The 16,310-nt window shown below is 36.0% G+C and overlaps 2 protein-coding genes across 2 annotated transcripts; both read right to left on the reverse strand.

Moving 5' to 3' along the window:
- Positions 1-120: 120 nt before the first annotated feature.
- LOC137937542 (uncharacterized protein At1g26090, chloroplastic) lies at positions 121-3,951 on the reverse strand. Its single transcript, XM_068782610.1, has 7 exons — positions 3,641-3,951; positions 2,577-2,720; positions 2,407-2,481; positions 2,086-2,282; positions 1,834-2,002; positions 1,329-1,733; positions 121-393 (listed from the first exon to the last, which is right to left on the reverse strand). The coding sequence occupies exons 1-7, from the start codon at positions 3,869-3,871 to the stop codon at positions 262-264; spliced, it is 1,353 nt and encodes a 450-aa protein (XP_068638711.1). The 5' UTR covers positions 3,872-3,951; the 3' UTR covers positions 121-261.
- Positions 3,952-4,745: 794 nt separating this feature from the next.
- LOC137937412 (uncharacterized) lies at positions 4,746-5,207 on the reverse strand. The gene has a single exon (XM_068782472.1). The coding sequence runs from the start codon at positions 5,205-5,207 to the stop codon at positions 4,746-4,748; it is 462 nt and encodes a 153-aa protein (XP_068638573.1).
- Positions 5,208-16,310: the final 11,103 nt, after the last annotated feature.

Genomic DNA, 16,310 nt, shown 5'->3' on the forward strand with positions numbered 1-16,310 from the left:
TATGTGGAGCACAGAATGGGTCCAATAATTATGAATTAAAATAATTAACTTCATAATGGTATTTTTGTTTTTAAAACTAAAAAATATAGAAAAACAGAAAAAAATTGGAACTAAGTTAATGACAAAAATTTAGTTATTTTTCAGGGGGGTAAAAGCGTAGCTAACCTTGGTCTTTGTTACTGACAGTAACCGAAATCCAAATGGGAAACACCCGCTAATTCTCATTATTTCACCAGGGTATTAGCGGGAATAACCTTAGGCCTACCGTAGTGTAATTACAAGATTCCTGTCAATGAATTTGGCACCTCCAACCTTCCCTTGAACTCCCAAAGGCAAAGGAATTACACGCCTCTGGTCGCCAGCTTCCACTAGCAACTCAGCTCCTCCCCTATACTGCAGGAGGAACAAATCAAATTAATCTCAAGAGAGTGGAAAAACAGAAAAGAGGCCAACAAAAGACATAAGCAGGAGATGAATCATAAAATTGACAAGAAATGCTTTTTGAGTGCATCTTATATAGCCTAAACTTAGAAGATACAACAGTTAGTTTTTATTCCGTTATGGGCAGTTTTGCATCTGCTACTCATAAAAGCAGATTGGTAACTGTTTATGCACTAAAGAGATGGTCAATGACAGCTACTAGAATGATATAAAATCTCACGTCGATTAGCCTTTGGCTCGATTGTCACTTGAGGGGTTTCAAAATGGTAAGTTTTGGTTCAAGTCTCATGTGTGTCTGAGCATCAATCAAATAAACTTAGAGAAAGAAAAAAAAAGAGAAAAAAGGGTAAAATGAAACGAATAAAAGATCTACCTTTCTTTATTGTAACATTTCCTTAGTAATAGTGGTAACCATATTCATGATCTGTAACTGGTTGGCTTGAGGACTGGATACTAAGCCATGCAACTACTTCTAGGCATGGTCTTGTTCATGCCAAGGTAGCCTGGAGTGTTTGTGTAACTTGTAGTAAGTCTGCTATGAACAATGAAAAATAGCCAACGAGGTAGACAGCAAGAAGCATCTGGTGTGAGTAACTCATTGAGTCCAGGAGGTTGCAATTGCAAACTATTTGTTATTGTAATAATTTTTAAAATTGCACAACTGATTTTTTTATCCAACCAAAGTTGTCCCCTTTGTGTTGATGTGCTCTTACATTGACTGTTTTTCTGGGAAAATGGCCAAAGTGGCTGGTTAGCTGTATTAGACAAATTTATTTCATGTTAACATCACTTTTTATGCATTCTTGTTTTTCTCAAATCCCTAGAAAAGATCAGATTAATCAAGAGCCAAGAGAAAGAACGTAACAGTGAGGGCATAGTGGACATACTTGGTATAGCTTGATGTCAGTCTTGTCGAAGCCTGGCATGAAAAGTGTAACTGTTTTGTTGGCATGATCAAACTTAATAGATGACTGAATACTGCCGTTTCCACCACAAAGGAGATCCTGTGCGTCTCTGTTCAGAACATTGAGGGTTGCCTCCCAATCTATAGAGCACTCTGTTGGAAGATATGGGACAACAGCAAACGGCAAAGGAGAAAACATTTCTTTAGCTGCTTCCTCTGGAACAGCACAAGATTGTGGTCTGAACCCAAATGCACCAGAAACTTGTGCTCCAGCTTGGATTACACAACCCCAATAACGTAATGAGGAGTTGACTGATATTCTACTTTTCAGGTCCATCACAAGATAGCAGCTGAACCTTGAAGGTTCAGAAAATGCAGCTGATGCTTTCTTTGTTTACACAGAAAATTAATAGTAATTCAGTGTATGATACTGATGAAACCATTGACTGCAGAAGAAGAAAAAATAAGTAATTCTAAAGAAGGCAAACCTCTAGTGCCTGTTCAGCAGCACTCAATAGTTCTGTACTTGACTTATAACTTGCAATAGATCCGCCATTCAATCGTAAAGATTCATCTATTAGTTTAATAACTGAAGGAGCAGTTAAGCGCCCAATATCTGTCTTTTCAGCCATGTTTCGAAGGTACTTCAAGTACAACCTATTCACATTTACATTTCAAATTGTCAATCAAGAAAGAATCCACTTGAAAAATAGGCAAGCTAATGCAGATAAATGCACTACCTGGCTCCTCCACATACTCCCATCATCCGCAATGTATCTTCATTACTAATACCATCATATACAATTACATCAAAGTGCTTGTGGGAGTAGTTACTTGATTTATATGATCCTCCAATGTATCCTACGAGCTTCTCAATTTCCATTACTGAAAAAATAGAATCCATCCCTGGTAACACCCCGAGCTCCTCCCCCACCACCTATCATATGGGATAATATGCATAAATAGCTCCCTTAGAACTTAGAAGAAAGGAAAGATATAATATTGACTTTTTCCAGCTCCATAAAGAAGAAAATTTTCAGAAAGGTCTATCACATACCTACCCCTTGTAAAACCCCTTGAATCAAATTGAGATGGTTATCTGCTCTTTTTAACCGATCAAGAGGTTCAAGAATCATCTGCAGTTTCCAAAATCTTTTCCACATCAATTTAAAGTTCAACGAAAAAGTTAACTCAAAGTTTAATGTACTAAAAGATATGGATTAAGAGACACCTTAGAGGTTTCCAATCTAACAGCAGAAAGGTTGTTAGAACATACAGTAGGAGAAGTCCCAATTTTGCAACCCATTAGGTATTCAGCAGTGAGGTCTTGAGAATGCAATACAAAGCATGTGTTCAGGCCTGCTTTTGCATAATACTGAGAAACAAAAGAATGAATCCACTGAATATTGTAATCAAACTAACAACAGGAACTGTTCTCCTTGCATGGTAGATATATGCAGCAACCATGCTGGTAGCAGCAATCATCGATAAGATTGAGCAGTACTCAAGAAATTCTGAGTACCAGAAACTAAAAACAGTTAATGACCAAATTGCAAGTTAAAGCTGCTATAACTTGTCATCTTCATACCAAATCAAACTCGCACAATTTAAAAAAAATTATAACTGTAACCATTAATATATAATATACTTCAAGTCCATGAATTACATGTAGAAGCGTCTATTAAGAAATCACTGAACTATAGCATCTATTAAAGAAATCACAGAAATATAGAAAGAGTGAAACAAGGTGTCTGAAAAAACATTGAAGCCGATATATGCAATGAGCAAGCAACAACATGCAAACTCATAGTAATTGAGAAAACACTTATATGGTCCCATTTGCGCAATCGCCAAGATTTTATTCCACCAAAATTTAGCACCACGTGAGAGTCAGTATGGTACCTAATGACATTCACATTTCGATTGCCATAGACATGTGTACAAACTACATTCTTTAATAGTTTATATTGGCTAAATGCATTTGCAGTCATGGGAATGTTAATTTAAGTTCATTTTTAGATCCGTTCCGTTCTAGCGATTTTCTGACTTTCTTCTCCTATTCTATTTTCCCACTTTCTCGGTGCACTAACTCTGAGTGAATCTTGAAATTTGCAACAGGATGAATCAAATCTTAATTAACAGCTTGTAAATATCGGATCGATGCTCTACTGAACTAAAATAGAACATTAACCACAGTAGTCTACATCACAGCCTCCATGCTAGAGAACCTTACCTCCAGATAAATTAGTATCAACAATTCAACATAAAGGAGAGCCAGAATGGATAAGAAAGGACCTGAGAAGCGAGAACCGCAGCAGTGGTCTTCCCAGAGCCTCCTTTGCCCAAAAACGTAATCAGCTTAGTTGGCTTTTCCGGACGATCCGATGCCGCACAGATGAATGCGGCTTGATTTCTTCCCCAGCTTCCACCCTCGTTCTGCACAAAATCAGGGGTCCTACGGAAAAGATTCCGGTCTCGTCTCAGAACTGGAAAGGGGTAAGAACAGAGTGGACAAAGAAGAGCCATTTTCCTGTCGACCGGTCGTCAGCCTAACGATCCGCACTTCCAAGTCCAAAGTCACCAGTTTCGAAGTGCGTCAAATGTGACTCAACTTTCCAACTCACCAGATATGCTTTCGAGCTTGGGCGGTGTGATACCTATAAACCTATTTACGATTTTAATGGGTCAGGCTATTTTGTACTTGGGCTGGAACTGTTTCCACTACCCCCTGCGCGGTCTCCTTCCACTAATATCTAATGAATTATTATCACTACGAAGGCTTAATTCTTAGCGGCAGATTAATTACCGCAAGTGATACTTCCATTTGGTAGTACTTTGCTCTCAAGTTGTCCCATGTCACACTAGTGACGAATTTTGGTCGTAACGCCTTATTTACGCACCCAGTTGCCAATCGCTTAGTCGTCTACACGTTTACGTTGTTGGCCAGCATGAAGCTCCTCGCGTGCTTCCCAGATTCGGGAATCAGCTCTTCCACTACAAGGCTGCCCCGTCATTGCCTTATTCGACCTGGCTGGACAGATTCGTTTCAGCCTTCACAAGTCTGAAATCAGAATTGACTCGCGTCGTTGTTCATATTCAGTCTACTCACGATGATTTAATCCCAACTATAAATTATTTAAGTTCTTCCGTCCCTTCTGGTATCAGAATGACAGGATGAAGAATCGAAGACCGAAGATAGACAAAAAGTGGAAACAGCTCTCCTACTTAATTTGCAATTCCTTACGATCCAAATAATTATCAGAAAACAAGAAACTACGAAGTTTCTCCTCGTAATCTAGTTTTACAGATACAGGCAGGGGAAAGCTTGATATAGAATGTAATCCAACACTAAAAGTGAAGAAGCAAACGATTACTTTACACGTTGAGGAGTTAGCAAGCTCTAACTCCCGACCTTATCCGCCACGACTACCGGAAAAGAAAAGCTGCTCTGCAGAGGAGTGGTGCGCGGTGACCTGGGTGGCAACTCCGGCACTTGCTTCCCGTCACTGTCGTACAAGATAACTCCCGAGAAATCCAAGGGTTGACACTTCTCCCCCATCAAGATATCCCTCTGCCACAACCCCCCCTCGCCGAAGCCGTCATCGGCTTCCAACTCTCCCCCGTTCTTCTTCATCTGCAGGAACGGGATGGCCTTGTTGCTGAGAGTCGTTAGAAGCAGTTTCGGGGAGATTCTGGTGCCACCCGGCGTGGACGAGCGCTCGCGGGTCACCAACTTCGGTGACACCCTTCTCACTTTTTTGGCGCATAGAGCAACCAGAACCACCACTGCCACGAATAAGCCAACACCCATCGGCACGGCCTGCTGACCGCTCGAGCTGCCGCTTATGAGAAGCCGAGCCATGTCCGATCTCCGATCTCCAGCCCCAACACTTTCTTCTCTGCTTCTGCTTCCTTGAGGAACGATTATTATACAAGCCAGGTGATCGCGTCCTCTATCCGGCAAATTTGACCGGAAATAATCGGTAATTTGACCTCTGACCGAGACCAGTGGGTTCAATCGGCGAACGTCACATATGTAATCCGATATATTTCGGTTTTTTAAAGCGTTGATATTATAAGCAATTTGTAACAGTTGGCATTTTAAAATACCTAAGAAAATACGTTATATAATGCGATATATACGATTTATGAGGCTATTAAGTTAATAAGCAGCCGTAACAGCATTATGATTTGTTGTTTCAGCTAATTCTGACTCGGTAATTTTAATTTTCTACTGGATTAAAATACCCAGTTTAGTCGGGTTTGACGCTGATCTTTCTTTTCATGTTACCGAGTTGAAGTGGTTGGGTTGGGTGAATGGTGAGGGGTCTGAGGACGATCAATGAAAGGTTTGACTGAGCTGCAACTTGCAAGTGATCCTTCCCTGGTGGGTGCCACTTTGGTCGGTATTAGGACTACATCCCATCCAAATCATCGTTTTTGGTGGTGTTTGACTGCTGCATTTTCTCTTTCATGGTCGACCCAGAGAGGATTGATACTGCGCTTAAAACTCCTATATTCTATTCCCACTGAATCATCTACCCTGAAATGATTTAAGATATTTAATGGCGCGAGCAAGATCAATGGCCACCAGTGGAACGGATAAGGAAGATTCACCACGCAGAACCGTAATTAAGAAAGTGGTTGGTAATCTGCAATTGAAATGGTTAATGAAGCAATCTTAGTCCCACTTTTGATGGCTCAGAAGGGACGATTTTCCGTGCCAAAGTTTAAATGAAGGAGCTCTATAACTATTTAAAAGTGAAGAGTTTGAGCTGGGTCGGCAATGGCTGAATTGCGGTTGTTTCGCTGCCGGAGATGGTCAAGACCTTTGAGAATCTCAAACGTTTGTGAAATAAGAATAGCTTTAAGGGGATGAAAAATCGTGATATCATTGTTTAGAGGTCAGAGAACCTTTTTGCTTGAGTGACGAGAGTTAAGAAGAAAAAAAAATCGATATTCGAGTATTAATCCGATGTCCGCCAACTCAAATTTTTTCTTTGATCTTACGAGTCCAAAGTTTCAAATGTCTGCGCGTACAAGTGTTACTCTCAAGAGATGTTAACTCTTCAGTCAATCGATTGGTTCCTAGAGAGAATCGAAACGGTTTCTGGGGTCGAAAGGAAAGGCGGTTTCAGCAAGCCCGAACCTGAACGAAGAAACCAAATTGGTACAGTAGAAGCTTGTTGAGATTTTTGTAGTATAGAACATATCACAAGAGATTGAATAGAATGAAGACTAACAAGAGATGATTCTACTCATTTTTCTGAGTTATTTAAGAAAATAACAAAAAAAGTTTATACGTCCTTCACAGTTCACATAACTATAGAAGAAGAAAGATGAATAGGATGTCTATCAAAGACAAGATTCTTTTTTCAATTTAAACGGTCATGTTTGAACGAGATTCTCAAAGCTTAAGGGCTTGTTAGTATGCAGTGTATGTGAAGTGTATTTCACTTACATTGGGGAAAGTGGGCCGAAACCCGTTAGTGTGCGGGAGAAGGTGAAATACAATTATATTTTGATTTTCCCCGTTTCAGGCATAAAACGATGGTAAGTGAAATCTGAGGGGTCGAGCTCGGATTTCACTTACCATCGTTCACATACATCTCGCTGTCAGGGAGGAACCTCTGTCGAACTAGGTTTCGGAGAAAAAAAAATTATCTCTCGCGACCTTCGGCTTCTCTTCTCTCTCGGCCTCCCTCTCCTCTCCCTCTCGACCTCCGTCATAGAGCATGGGAGGCCTAGCCTCTGCCGTAGAGCCTCTCGACCTCCTCTCTTCTCTCTCTCGACGTACCGTTGGCTCGCCGTTGCCCTTCGACCCGTTGGTCTGTCATCGTAGTCTCCTGCCGCTGAGGAAGACGACGCACGCAGGAAGACGATGGTTTAATTTTTCCTAAGTTAGAAAAAATTAATTTAGGAAGAATTAAACCGTAGTAAAAATAATAATTTTTATTTTTATTTATAAAATAATTATTTTTATTTTTATTTATAAAATAATTATTTTTATTATTTAATATATTTATTTATAATTACTATATTAAATTAGTGATTTAATAATCATAATTAAAATATTGTTAAAATAAATATTTGATAAATTATTTTGCTTTAATTATCCCATTGCTATAATTACTTAAACCAATGGTTTTAAATTTTGTGACAATATATTATTAATTAATAATACATAAAAATATATTATGTTATTGATAAATATATATTTATTTATTATATTAAATTAATGGTTTTTAATGTTAAAAAATATCTCATGTTATTAAAAAATAATTTATTTATTTATTATATTTACATATGTTATTTTTTATATATTTTTAATAATTTATTTTAGTCACACGTTCTCTGAGGGAGTCTGCAGTACAATCTTCAAGAGCATCATATTATCGAGATATTTTAGTAATTCAGATGTGGCAAAATTATTGACTATTATGTTTTAATGCCACTAAATATTTTGTATGTTGTACTTTTGTATGAACAGATATAATTTTTTATATTAAAAGGTGATTGAGTTATATTTGTATTATTTTTATTTTTTATTATTACAATATTTGTGTAGTACGCTATATAGTACGATATTTGTATAATTATTTTATATTTAGATATTACAAAATTAAAATTTGATTACAATTTTAATAATATAAAAGTAAGCATTTGTTTAATTATTATATTTAATATATTTTATTTATATAATAATATTAATTTAATTTTTTGATAGACAGATATATCAAAATATTTTATTTAATAAATAATCTATATGTACTTTACACTGCACTTTCTATTGCGCACACTAACACAAACAATTACTTTATACTGCACTTTCTATTGCGCACACTAACACAAACAAGTACTTTACATTCCCTCTCACTTTCCCCAGGGAAAATACTTTTCATTGTATTTTATTTCTCACTACACCTTACATTGTGCACTAACCCCCCCCTAAATGCACATCGGAGACGAAGTGTTGTGTGGGGGGTCCCTCCTAGACAGAGGATGACCCATGTGGGTCCATTAAGCCCACATGGAGAGAGGGTTTAGGCCCAACTTATTTTAGGTTTACTAAAACCTAAGTGTTGCTGTCATAAGAAAAGAAGAGAGCGTGTGAGAGAAGGAAAAGAAAAAGAGGCCGTCAAAACAAAGCAGGTTGTACAGTTTCCAACAAACGTTCTATTTGGCGTTGTATGTGTTGTATGTGGTTCAATTGAGCTAAAATTTTGCAAAACATGCTTACAAATCAAGGCTCTACAATCTGAACATTGGAGATTGGATTTAGAGTAGGTTTTCTAGTATTTGTAGCCGCGAACTGTATCTCGTCCTCTTAGGTGAAGTTTTTTCTATCACATTGTTTGGTTGCCAAAAAAATGTTTTTCTTGAAATTATTGTTGATTGTATGCCTCTAGTATTATCTAGTGAGAGAATATTTGTGTACACATCATTGTTGATAGTGGAAGTTTTAACTGGATTAGGTCCCGTGGTTTTTCCCTTTGCTTTGAAGGGTTTTTCACTTAAATTTTTTTGGCTCTTTGTGTTTGTGGTTTTTATTTATTAAATTACTTCTCAACAGATTCACACCAAGTGGGAGAATATTATTTCCATTGTTTGATAATTGATTTGGTTATTCCAATTCACTGTTAATATTTCTCCCAACACGAAGAAGGATGAATCAGATAATGCATGAAGGGGTCGACGTATCGGTATCCTAAAAAGCTAGTATCTATTAATTGTCTTGGTCGATATACCCTTTTATATGGGTTCATGTACCTCCCCCATCGCCCATATCTCCCTTTTTGTTTTCCTTTTCATAAATTTAGAAGTTTTTACAGTTAGACTAACCGAAACGAAAACTGGTTAGAAATTAATTGGTTTCAATCTCTTCATAAAGAGAGACTATATGGATGGTCTAAAGTATCTACTGAATAAGACATACGACACAAATAGAAGCTTGTCTAATTTTGTGTTCTTTATTTATTTAAATCTGATACTATGATCTGGTTAAGTTTTGTTCATGATTTTCTTTTCTTTTTTAAATAGGAAGGAGCATACTGCATCTTGGCAAACATCGAATTCTTGAGTTGACAAGAGGGAGAAATCAGCAAGGAAGGAGGGCAGAAATGGCCGAGCCTACAAGGATTGAGAACCAATACAACATGAACTCCAAACACAACCTGCCTTGTCAAGACATCAACAAGTCCTTCAACCTACTGCAAGAAGGGATATTTTTGGACATGTGATAGAACAAGTATGAAAGAGTCTTACATAATTCTCACAGAGTTAGAATCAATATGATGTAATATAAGATAAGTCTAATTGGAGGAGTTCGCATATAAGATTTTTAATAGAAGTGTTTTAGTTTGTTAGTATTCTATTTATTTTAAATTGATTAATTATGTTAGAACTTAATTTTAAGTGTTAGACTTTGGGTGTAACTAAAATGTCAACATTGTTAAGAAAATCCAAGCAAATGAGTTTACTATAGAATATATGAGTGATGAATAATATTGTCGTGATTATTATTGATCAGGTGTTAACTGTTTATAAAATTACACATAGAGATTATAGGTGATTAGGACTCTACAATCTGAGTCTATATCTAATTTAAACACTAGTTATCTTTATTTCCATTAATCTCTTTATATCTATCACTATGTTTATCTCTATCTTTATCATTTACCCCAACAATGTTCTAGTTGAGGATATAGATAATATCTTGGCAATTCACATCCACAACTGAGGCTCTAAGATTCTCCGTCATAGCAACTTTGGTTATTACATGGTACCGCTGATGAATCCAATTAACAAGGAGCTAGTTACCTTTGCAACTTCACATATTCATTCATTCGTCTCTCTTCCAAGAAATAACCTTAAATGTCCAAAATTTTGTCCATCGGCACCTGCACCGAGAACTTGTTCCAATCCAAAACATCCTTGATTGAAAGAATATAGTTTTGGGAGATTATGAGGAACACAACTGACGTAGATGGCTTCTACAACTCTCGGGCTGGCCACCTCCCACCCACTTGGGCAGAGACTCTTGCTAGTTGCTACTACCCATCATCTCGTAGACTTGCATATCCATTTTCTTTGCCTAACCAATGCTTTGGAAATTTTTATTAAATTTAATATTTTTAATAACATATTTTTTAAAATAATCAACTCAAAAACTTAATTTTAAAAATACCCAATTTTGATTGATCAACAGGAAAATCCAACAGGACATGTCAATATTGATCGCTTTTTCATTTGCCACATCATCTACCATGTCACTAGAACGCTTTGTCATTCACCACATAGGTTACCACATTAGCAAAATGCCACATCATCATCGCTTATTTTTATTACAGATTTAAGTTTTTTTGTAATTTAAAAAAATTGTATAAAAAATTATTGTAGATTTTAAAAATAAATTTAAAAAAATTAAAACCTAAAATATTTTTCAAATAAAAAATTATAAATTAATAATAAAAGAAAAAAGAGGAGAAAAGGAAGAATGAAGCACATCACTGAGCAGATGATGTTAGTTACCTTTGGTTGGCTAGCAATTGACATGGCAACGTGGCTATCAATATTGATGTGTGGCATTGGACTTTTTAGTTCGCTATTAATAGGTCAAAGTTAAGTATTTTTAAAATTAAGTTTTTGAGTTGGTTATTTTGATAAATATTTTGTTAAAAATAATTAATTTAATAAATTTTCAAATTAATGAACACATAACCAAATCCTGAAGAATATACCATATAATTTCAATGCTACAATGACAGAAGAAGCCAAGCTAGTGTAGTCGTAGTTGCAAGCCAACCTAATTTGTCTTGCGGCTCGTGTAGTGCTAATTCCTGCACTCTTCTCTTCTCTATGTAAGTTGAAGCAGCCCGTTAACGTCATTTGGAAAACATTGTTGTTCATGCCATCAACTCTCGTATACTCACTATGTTCATGCATTGTTCGTAGGGAATTTTATTACAATGACAGATTTTAATAAAATATTTATCAAAATACTTTGACCGATCAACAACCCAATTGTGAAGTCCAAGGCGATATGTTCGCATTGACCGCCACTTGGTGCGATGTTAGCCGCTACATCACCAACCACAGGGAACATCTACCACATCATCCAATTGCCACATCATTATCCATGTAGGTTGCCAAGTTAGCGACATGCCACGTCAACCTTATTTTTTTATTATTGATTTAAGTTTTTTTGTAATTAATTTTTTTTAAAAAAAATATTTTACTTTAGATTTTGAAAATCTTATTTGTTAGTACAAGTTTTATTACCTTATGAAGGCCAAAGGAATTTCTACCCCGTCATCAATTTCCCACTAAAAAGCATGCAACATGAGTCCACTAACCTTTCCTTCCTGCTTCCTTCTCATTGTTGATTTTTTTAGTTAATTAAATTTACTCTAGTTGTCTAAGTGATGTCTTTTCAGCACACACATGCAAGTCCTCTTGCATATCCATATTAATTTTATTCATAACCTTCCTTTAACATCCAATCTTCCCTTGGTTGTTGTTTCTTGATAAACTATCCCACCTCATTTTTTAACCAAACCATGAAATGCGAAATTTCACCCTTCATGGTGGAACATAACTTTCTGTTGTTTTAGTTAATTATAGTTTATTTGTATTCTTCCTTCTTCTTCTTCTTCTTCTTCTTCTTCTCCTTTTTTGTTCATTAGAAGTTGACAAGAAGGGAAGGATTCAAAGGAAGTTGTCCTTCGCTTGCTTCACCTTCCCTAAGGTGATTACTAGAGAGAGACAATTGCCCCTGCTCCCTTCTTCTTCTTGGCTTCTTCTTCCTGGCTTTTGCAAATTGCAATGGTGAACAGAAAGGGGCAGGGGAAGTCGTCGTCGGGAAGGTGATGATGGGAGAAGGACAACCATCCTTGCCCCCTTCTTCTTCCTAGTGTCCTCTACAACTTGTAGAGGTGGTCTCCTTTTTGAGGTCACCGTCTTGTGTCGACAACAAAAAGGTTATGGCAAGAAGAGAATGACCTCCCCTCTTGTGTTTTCCTTTGATTGATGAAGAAAGGTCTCCAATGGAGAGAGGGAGGGGACCTTCAATCTTGTTTTAATAATGTTTACTATAATTATTGTTGTTTATTTTATTAAACTACTTATTAATCAATTGATTATTATTTCAATTGTGAATTATTTTTTACTAATTAGTTAATAATACTAATTATAAATTAGTGACTTAAGTTATTTTATTAATTTATTTAATGTATCCACACATTGTTATTTATCATATAAATTTAATTATAATGATTTATATGTAGTTTATGATTAATTATAAAATCAAACTTGTATTTTTTTATAATTTTAAGTAAATTATTTGAAAAATAAGAATTACTTATCATTGTTCAGTTATACTAAGTAAATAAATTAATTGGATGTTTAAATTAATAATTATATCAAAATTAAAATTCATGTTATCTAACTTAAAATACATTATATAAAATTATAATTAATTTTAAACATTATATTTTAATTTTAATTTATTCTCAATAATTTAAATAAAACTCATACTTATATTTTCAAATAAAAAATAAACAATTAAATAACTAATAATTTATAACATAATTGTACCAAACTTAAAATTCATTTGATCTAACTCAAAATTTATTTTTAAATCAACTAATAGGCTGAATGGATTTCACAAAAGAAGAGCCAGGTTAAAGACAAGGTGTCACTTGCAACCTCTTATGCACTTTTCAAGTTAAAAAAGTTTACTCACATCATCAAAGGGTAGCAAACAAGTCACTAAGGACATAATGAAGTAACACATATAAATTGAGAATATTAACTTAAGGAATTCAAATAAAGAGGATTGACACACTTAACTCCCAAAACATGAGACAGTTTCTCAAGACAAAGTTCGAATTGTAGATGAATACTAGGTCAGTCAAACATGAAAAGGAGTTCCACAGAAAATAAAAGAGAGTCAACTGGGAGAGAGACAAAACATATAATCAAACATTAAAAAATTTATCGTGAGACAAAAGAGTTACACAAGAATCATTAACATATACTAGGAATAAATCACAGTACATGAAAGGACTGTGACGTGTAACAAACAAAATATAACAGTTTGTAAGCATGGAAAGTTTTCTGAAACAAAAAATTGCATAGACTCCAAATTTAATTAGGAAACCTTGAAAAAAAGAATTTTTAGTAAAAAAGATTTATGTTGGTAGAGACTTGCACTAGAGTTTGAAAGCAAATAGGAAACTTGGGCAAAATAAGAATAACAATTCAAAAAGAAAAGGAAAATCAGCTTAAAATTCAGGCTTCCGCATGCTAGCATGACCCATTAACTTTTTTGTCTTTGATCTCTCTTTGGAAACATCAGATTGAAAAAACGATTTATTGGGTTAGAAAGTAGACTCACAAGTATTTATTTTGAGATATCAATTATCGATCTTTATTGTACAAAATGTCTAAAAAAACAAAACTTTCTACTATTGCTGAAATCTTTTTTGCTATGTGACCTTTGCTACTTTGAATGTCAATATCTCATTGTAAAATACTTCCATTGCTAAAATTATTTTTGTGTTGGAAACTAGACTCATATACCTTTCTATTAGCATATAATTTTCAAAATGAAAAATATGATATGATAGTTCAAAATCTAAAGAAACAAATGGGTATTGGGAAAGAAGAAAACTAAATTAAACTAATGGAGATGACAAATAAGAAAAAGAATATATTATCTCAATGGGTTGACAGAGTCAAACTCATAGAACATATCGATAAGGTCACCTATTGCCATTTTACGGGTGTCTGGCTCTTATAAATTTATTAAACATTCCAAAACATAAAAACAAGAAGTAGACTCAAATAGGATAAATTGTTTTTCTTCATGCATCATACAATTACATGAGATTGATCTCCAACTTAGAGAGATTCCTACCAACTAGCATGCATGTACAGTTCCAGTTCCAGGGCATCCTTGGTTATCTTTTTTCGGAATTTGATCGCATTGATTGGAGGTAAGAAATATATTTTTTCCCTTATTTCCTGATTAAGGAGACGATAATAAGAAGTAAATTTGGTCCCAAATCTAACAGGACGAAAACGAATTTGGAGAGGATTGAACAATTTTCTCGTTAGACATGTTTAAAATAGCGGAAAGAGTAAGGAATCCTTTTATTCATCGAGTGCCGTTCTATCTACCTATGGCTTCCTAATCCTTCCAAATGTTTTCATGTCAGTTGTCAACTCATGCTGTTCGTTCCTGCTAGCCACTCACTTTTGGTATGGGCTAATTATGTGTGGGCCCCCAATTGATCATGTCTTCTCTAATTTGCAATGCTTGGAAAATTTATTGAATTATTCCAAAAAGAAGATCGAAAGTCAAACAGCCACATGTGTCACCGACCTAATGGCCATGTCTTCTACTTTGGAAATTGGAAGAGTTACCATGAATTAGAGAGTCACTAAACAGCTTTCATATTACTCTTGTTGGTCTAAGTGCTTCATACATGGTATTCATATAGTTAAATATTAATGTATTTAATCTTTTTTAAAAATTATTTTAATTTTTATATAACATATTATCAATCAATTGTAACTAAATCGTTTAGATTTTATTTGAATTCGAGTCGAGTTTAATCTCGGAATAAGTTCGTGGGCCGTCTCGTTAATATATATTTTAAAAAAAAAAATAATTTATCCTAATTGCTCTTGTTTAGTTTTCTGATTGCTCTTATTTACATCTAACTTTAAAGATAATTTGAATATTTAATGGTATTAAGCTTATTATTAGAATATAATTATTTAATTTATATTTTAAATATTTTAATTTATAATATATATTAAACTCAAACTAGGGGGAGGTCGAGCTCAAATTTATTTAAATTTTTTGAATTCGAACTGATTTCAATTTAATGCTCCCCCTATTCAGGGAGACAAATATATCCGTTAGCCGAAAAGTAAGAAAACCCGCGCATGTTCCCACTTACCCATTTACCCTCATCCTTTTCCCATGAGAAACAAGGACAAGTCCGCGTCGGCTCCATTGCCTCCCCGTGAATTGAATATGCCGGTGTGGTGCGACTAACCACCTTTAAATCGCATCGCACAGCTGATGGTTGCGATCACATCCAAAGCGGACGGTCCCCGTGAAGCCAGCGTGAACTTCCACAAACCTGCACACCCCACCCCGGGGCACGCGGCGGACCACGTCTGACCTTTTCATTGCGAGGCTGCACGTTAAAGCCGTGCCGCCGCACTAATATTCCGCCCATAGGAAATTTTTCTTAAAGCGTTTTTTGCGTTTCGACGGGCCCACCCGATTAATTCTCCAGCTCAGCGAAACCTCCGCTTTCCCACCGCTTGTGTGGGCCCACTTTTCGCCTGCTGTCCGATCACAATACCCCCTGTCCCCACTGACACCTCTCCACTAATTTCCTCATGTCTCGCGTGTGCCTTCTTCCACATCGTATGTAACGAATACGGTACCCGTTGCGGAACCGTATGGCAGATGTCTCATGTACGATGGCATGGTCTACCCCGGCTCTCACGATCACATGACATGGTATCCAATTCACACGAGTTACCAGAGAAAATTTCCACGACACGCGGCGCCTATCCGAGTGGACGGTTTGAAATGTCGAAACTACCCTTCTTCGATCACATCCCAAATAGCTGTTATGTTCGTCGCGACGAGCAATGCCCCAGCCTGGACTTTATGTACCGAATGACGTTGAAAAGGTCAGGGGTAATTCTCCATTGTGGGACCCGCCTAGTTTGTTTCTCTCGACCGTCTTAGCAGCCCTTTACCAAACACCATCAGTCTTATCGTCGAGGGAGGGGTGACCGTAACTGGACCGAATCTTAGTGGTAGGTCCCACAACACGACCTGGTAAATTTATTTAAATTTACCGGGGTAGTGGGTGTGGTTGCTTAAAGTTTGAACTTTAAAAAATAACCCCAGTCAACTTTCGCACCCGTAACT

The sequence above is a fragment of the Aristolochia californica genome, unplaced genomic scaffold (assembly GCF_029961685.1).
Source record: "Aristolochia californica isolate CCGP_79_NKW_82.1479 unplaced genomic scaffold, dmAriCali1.0.hap1 SCAF_7, whole genome shotgun sequence".
NCBI lineage: Eukaryota > Viridiplantae > Streptophyta > Magnoliopsida > Piperales > Aristolochiaceae > Aristolochia > Aristolochia californica.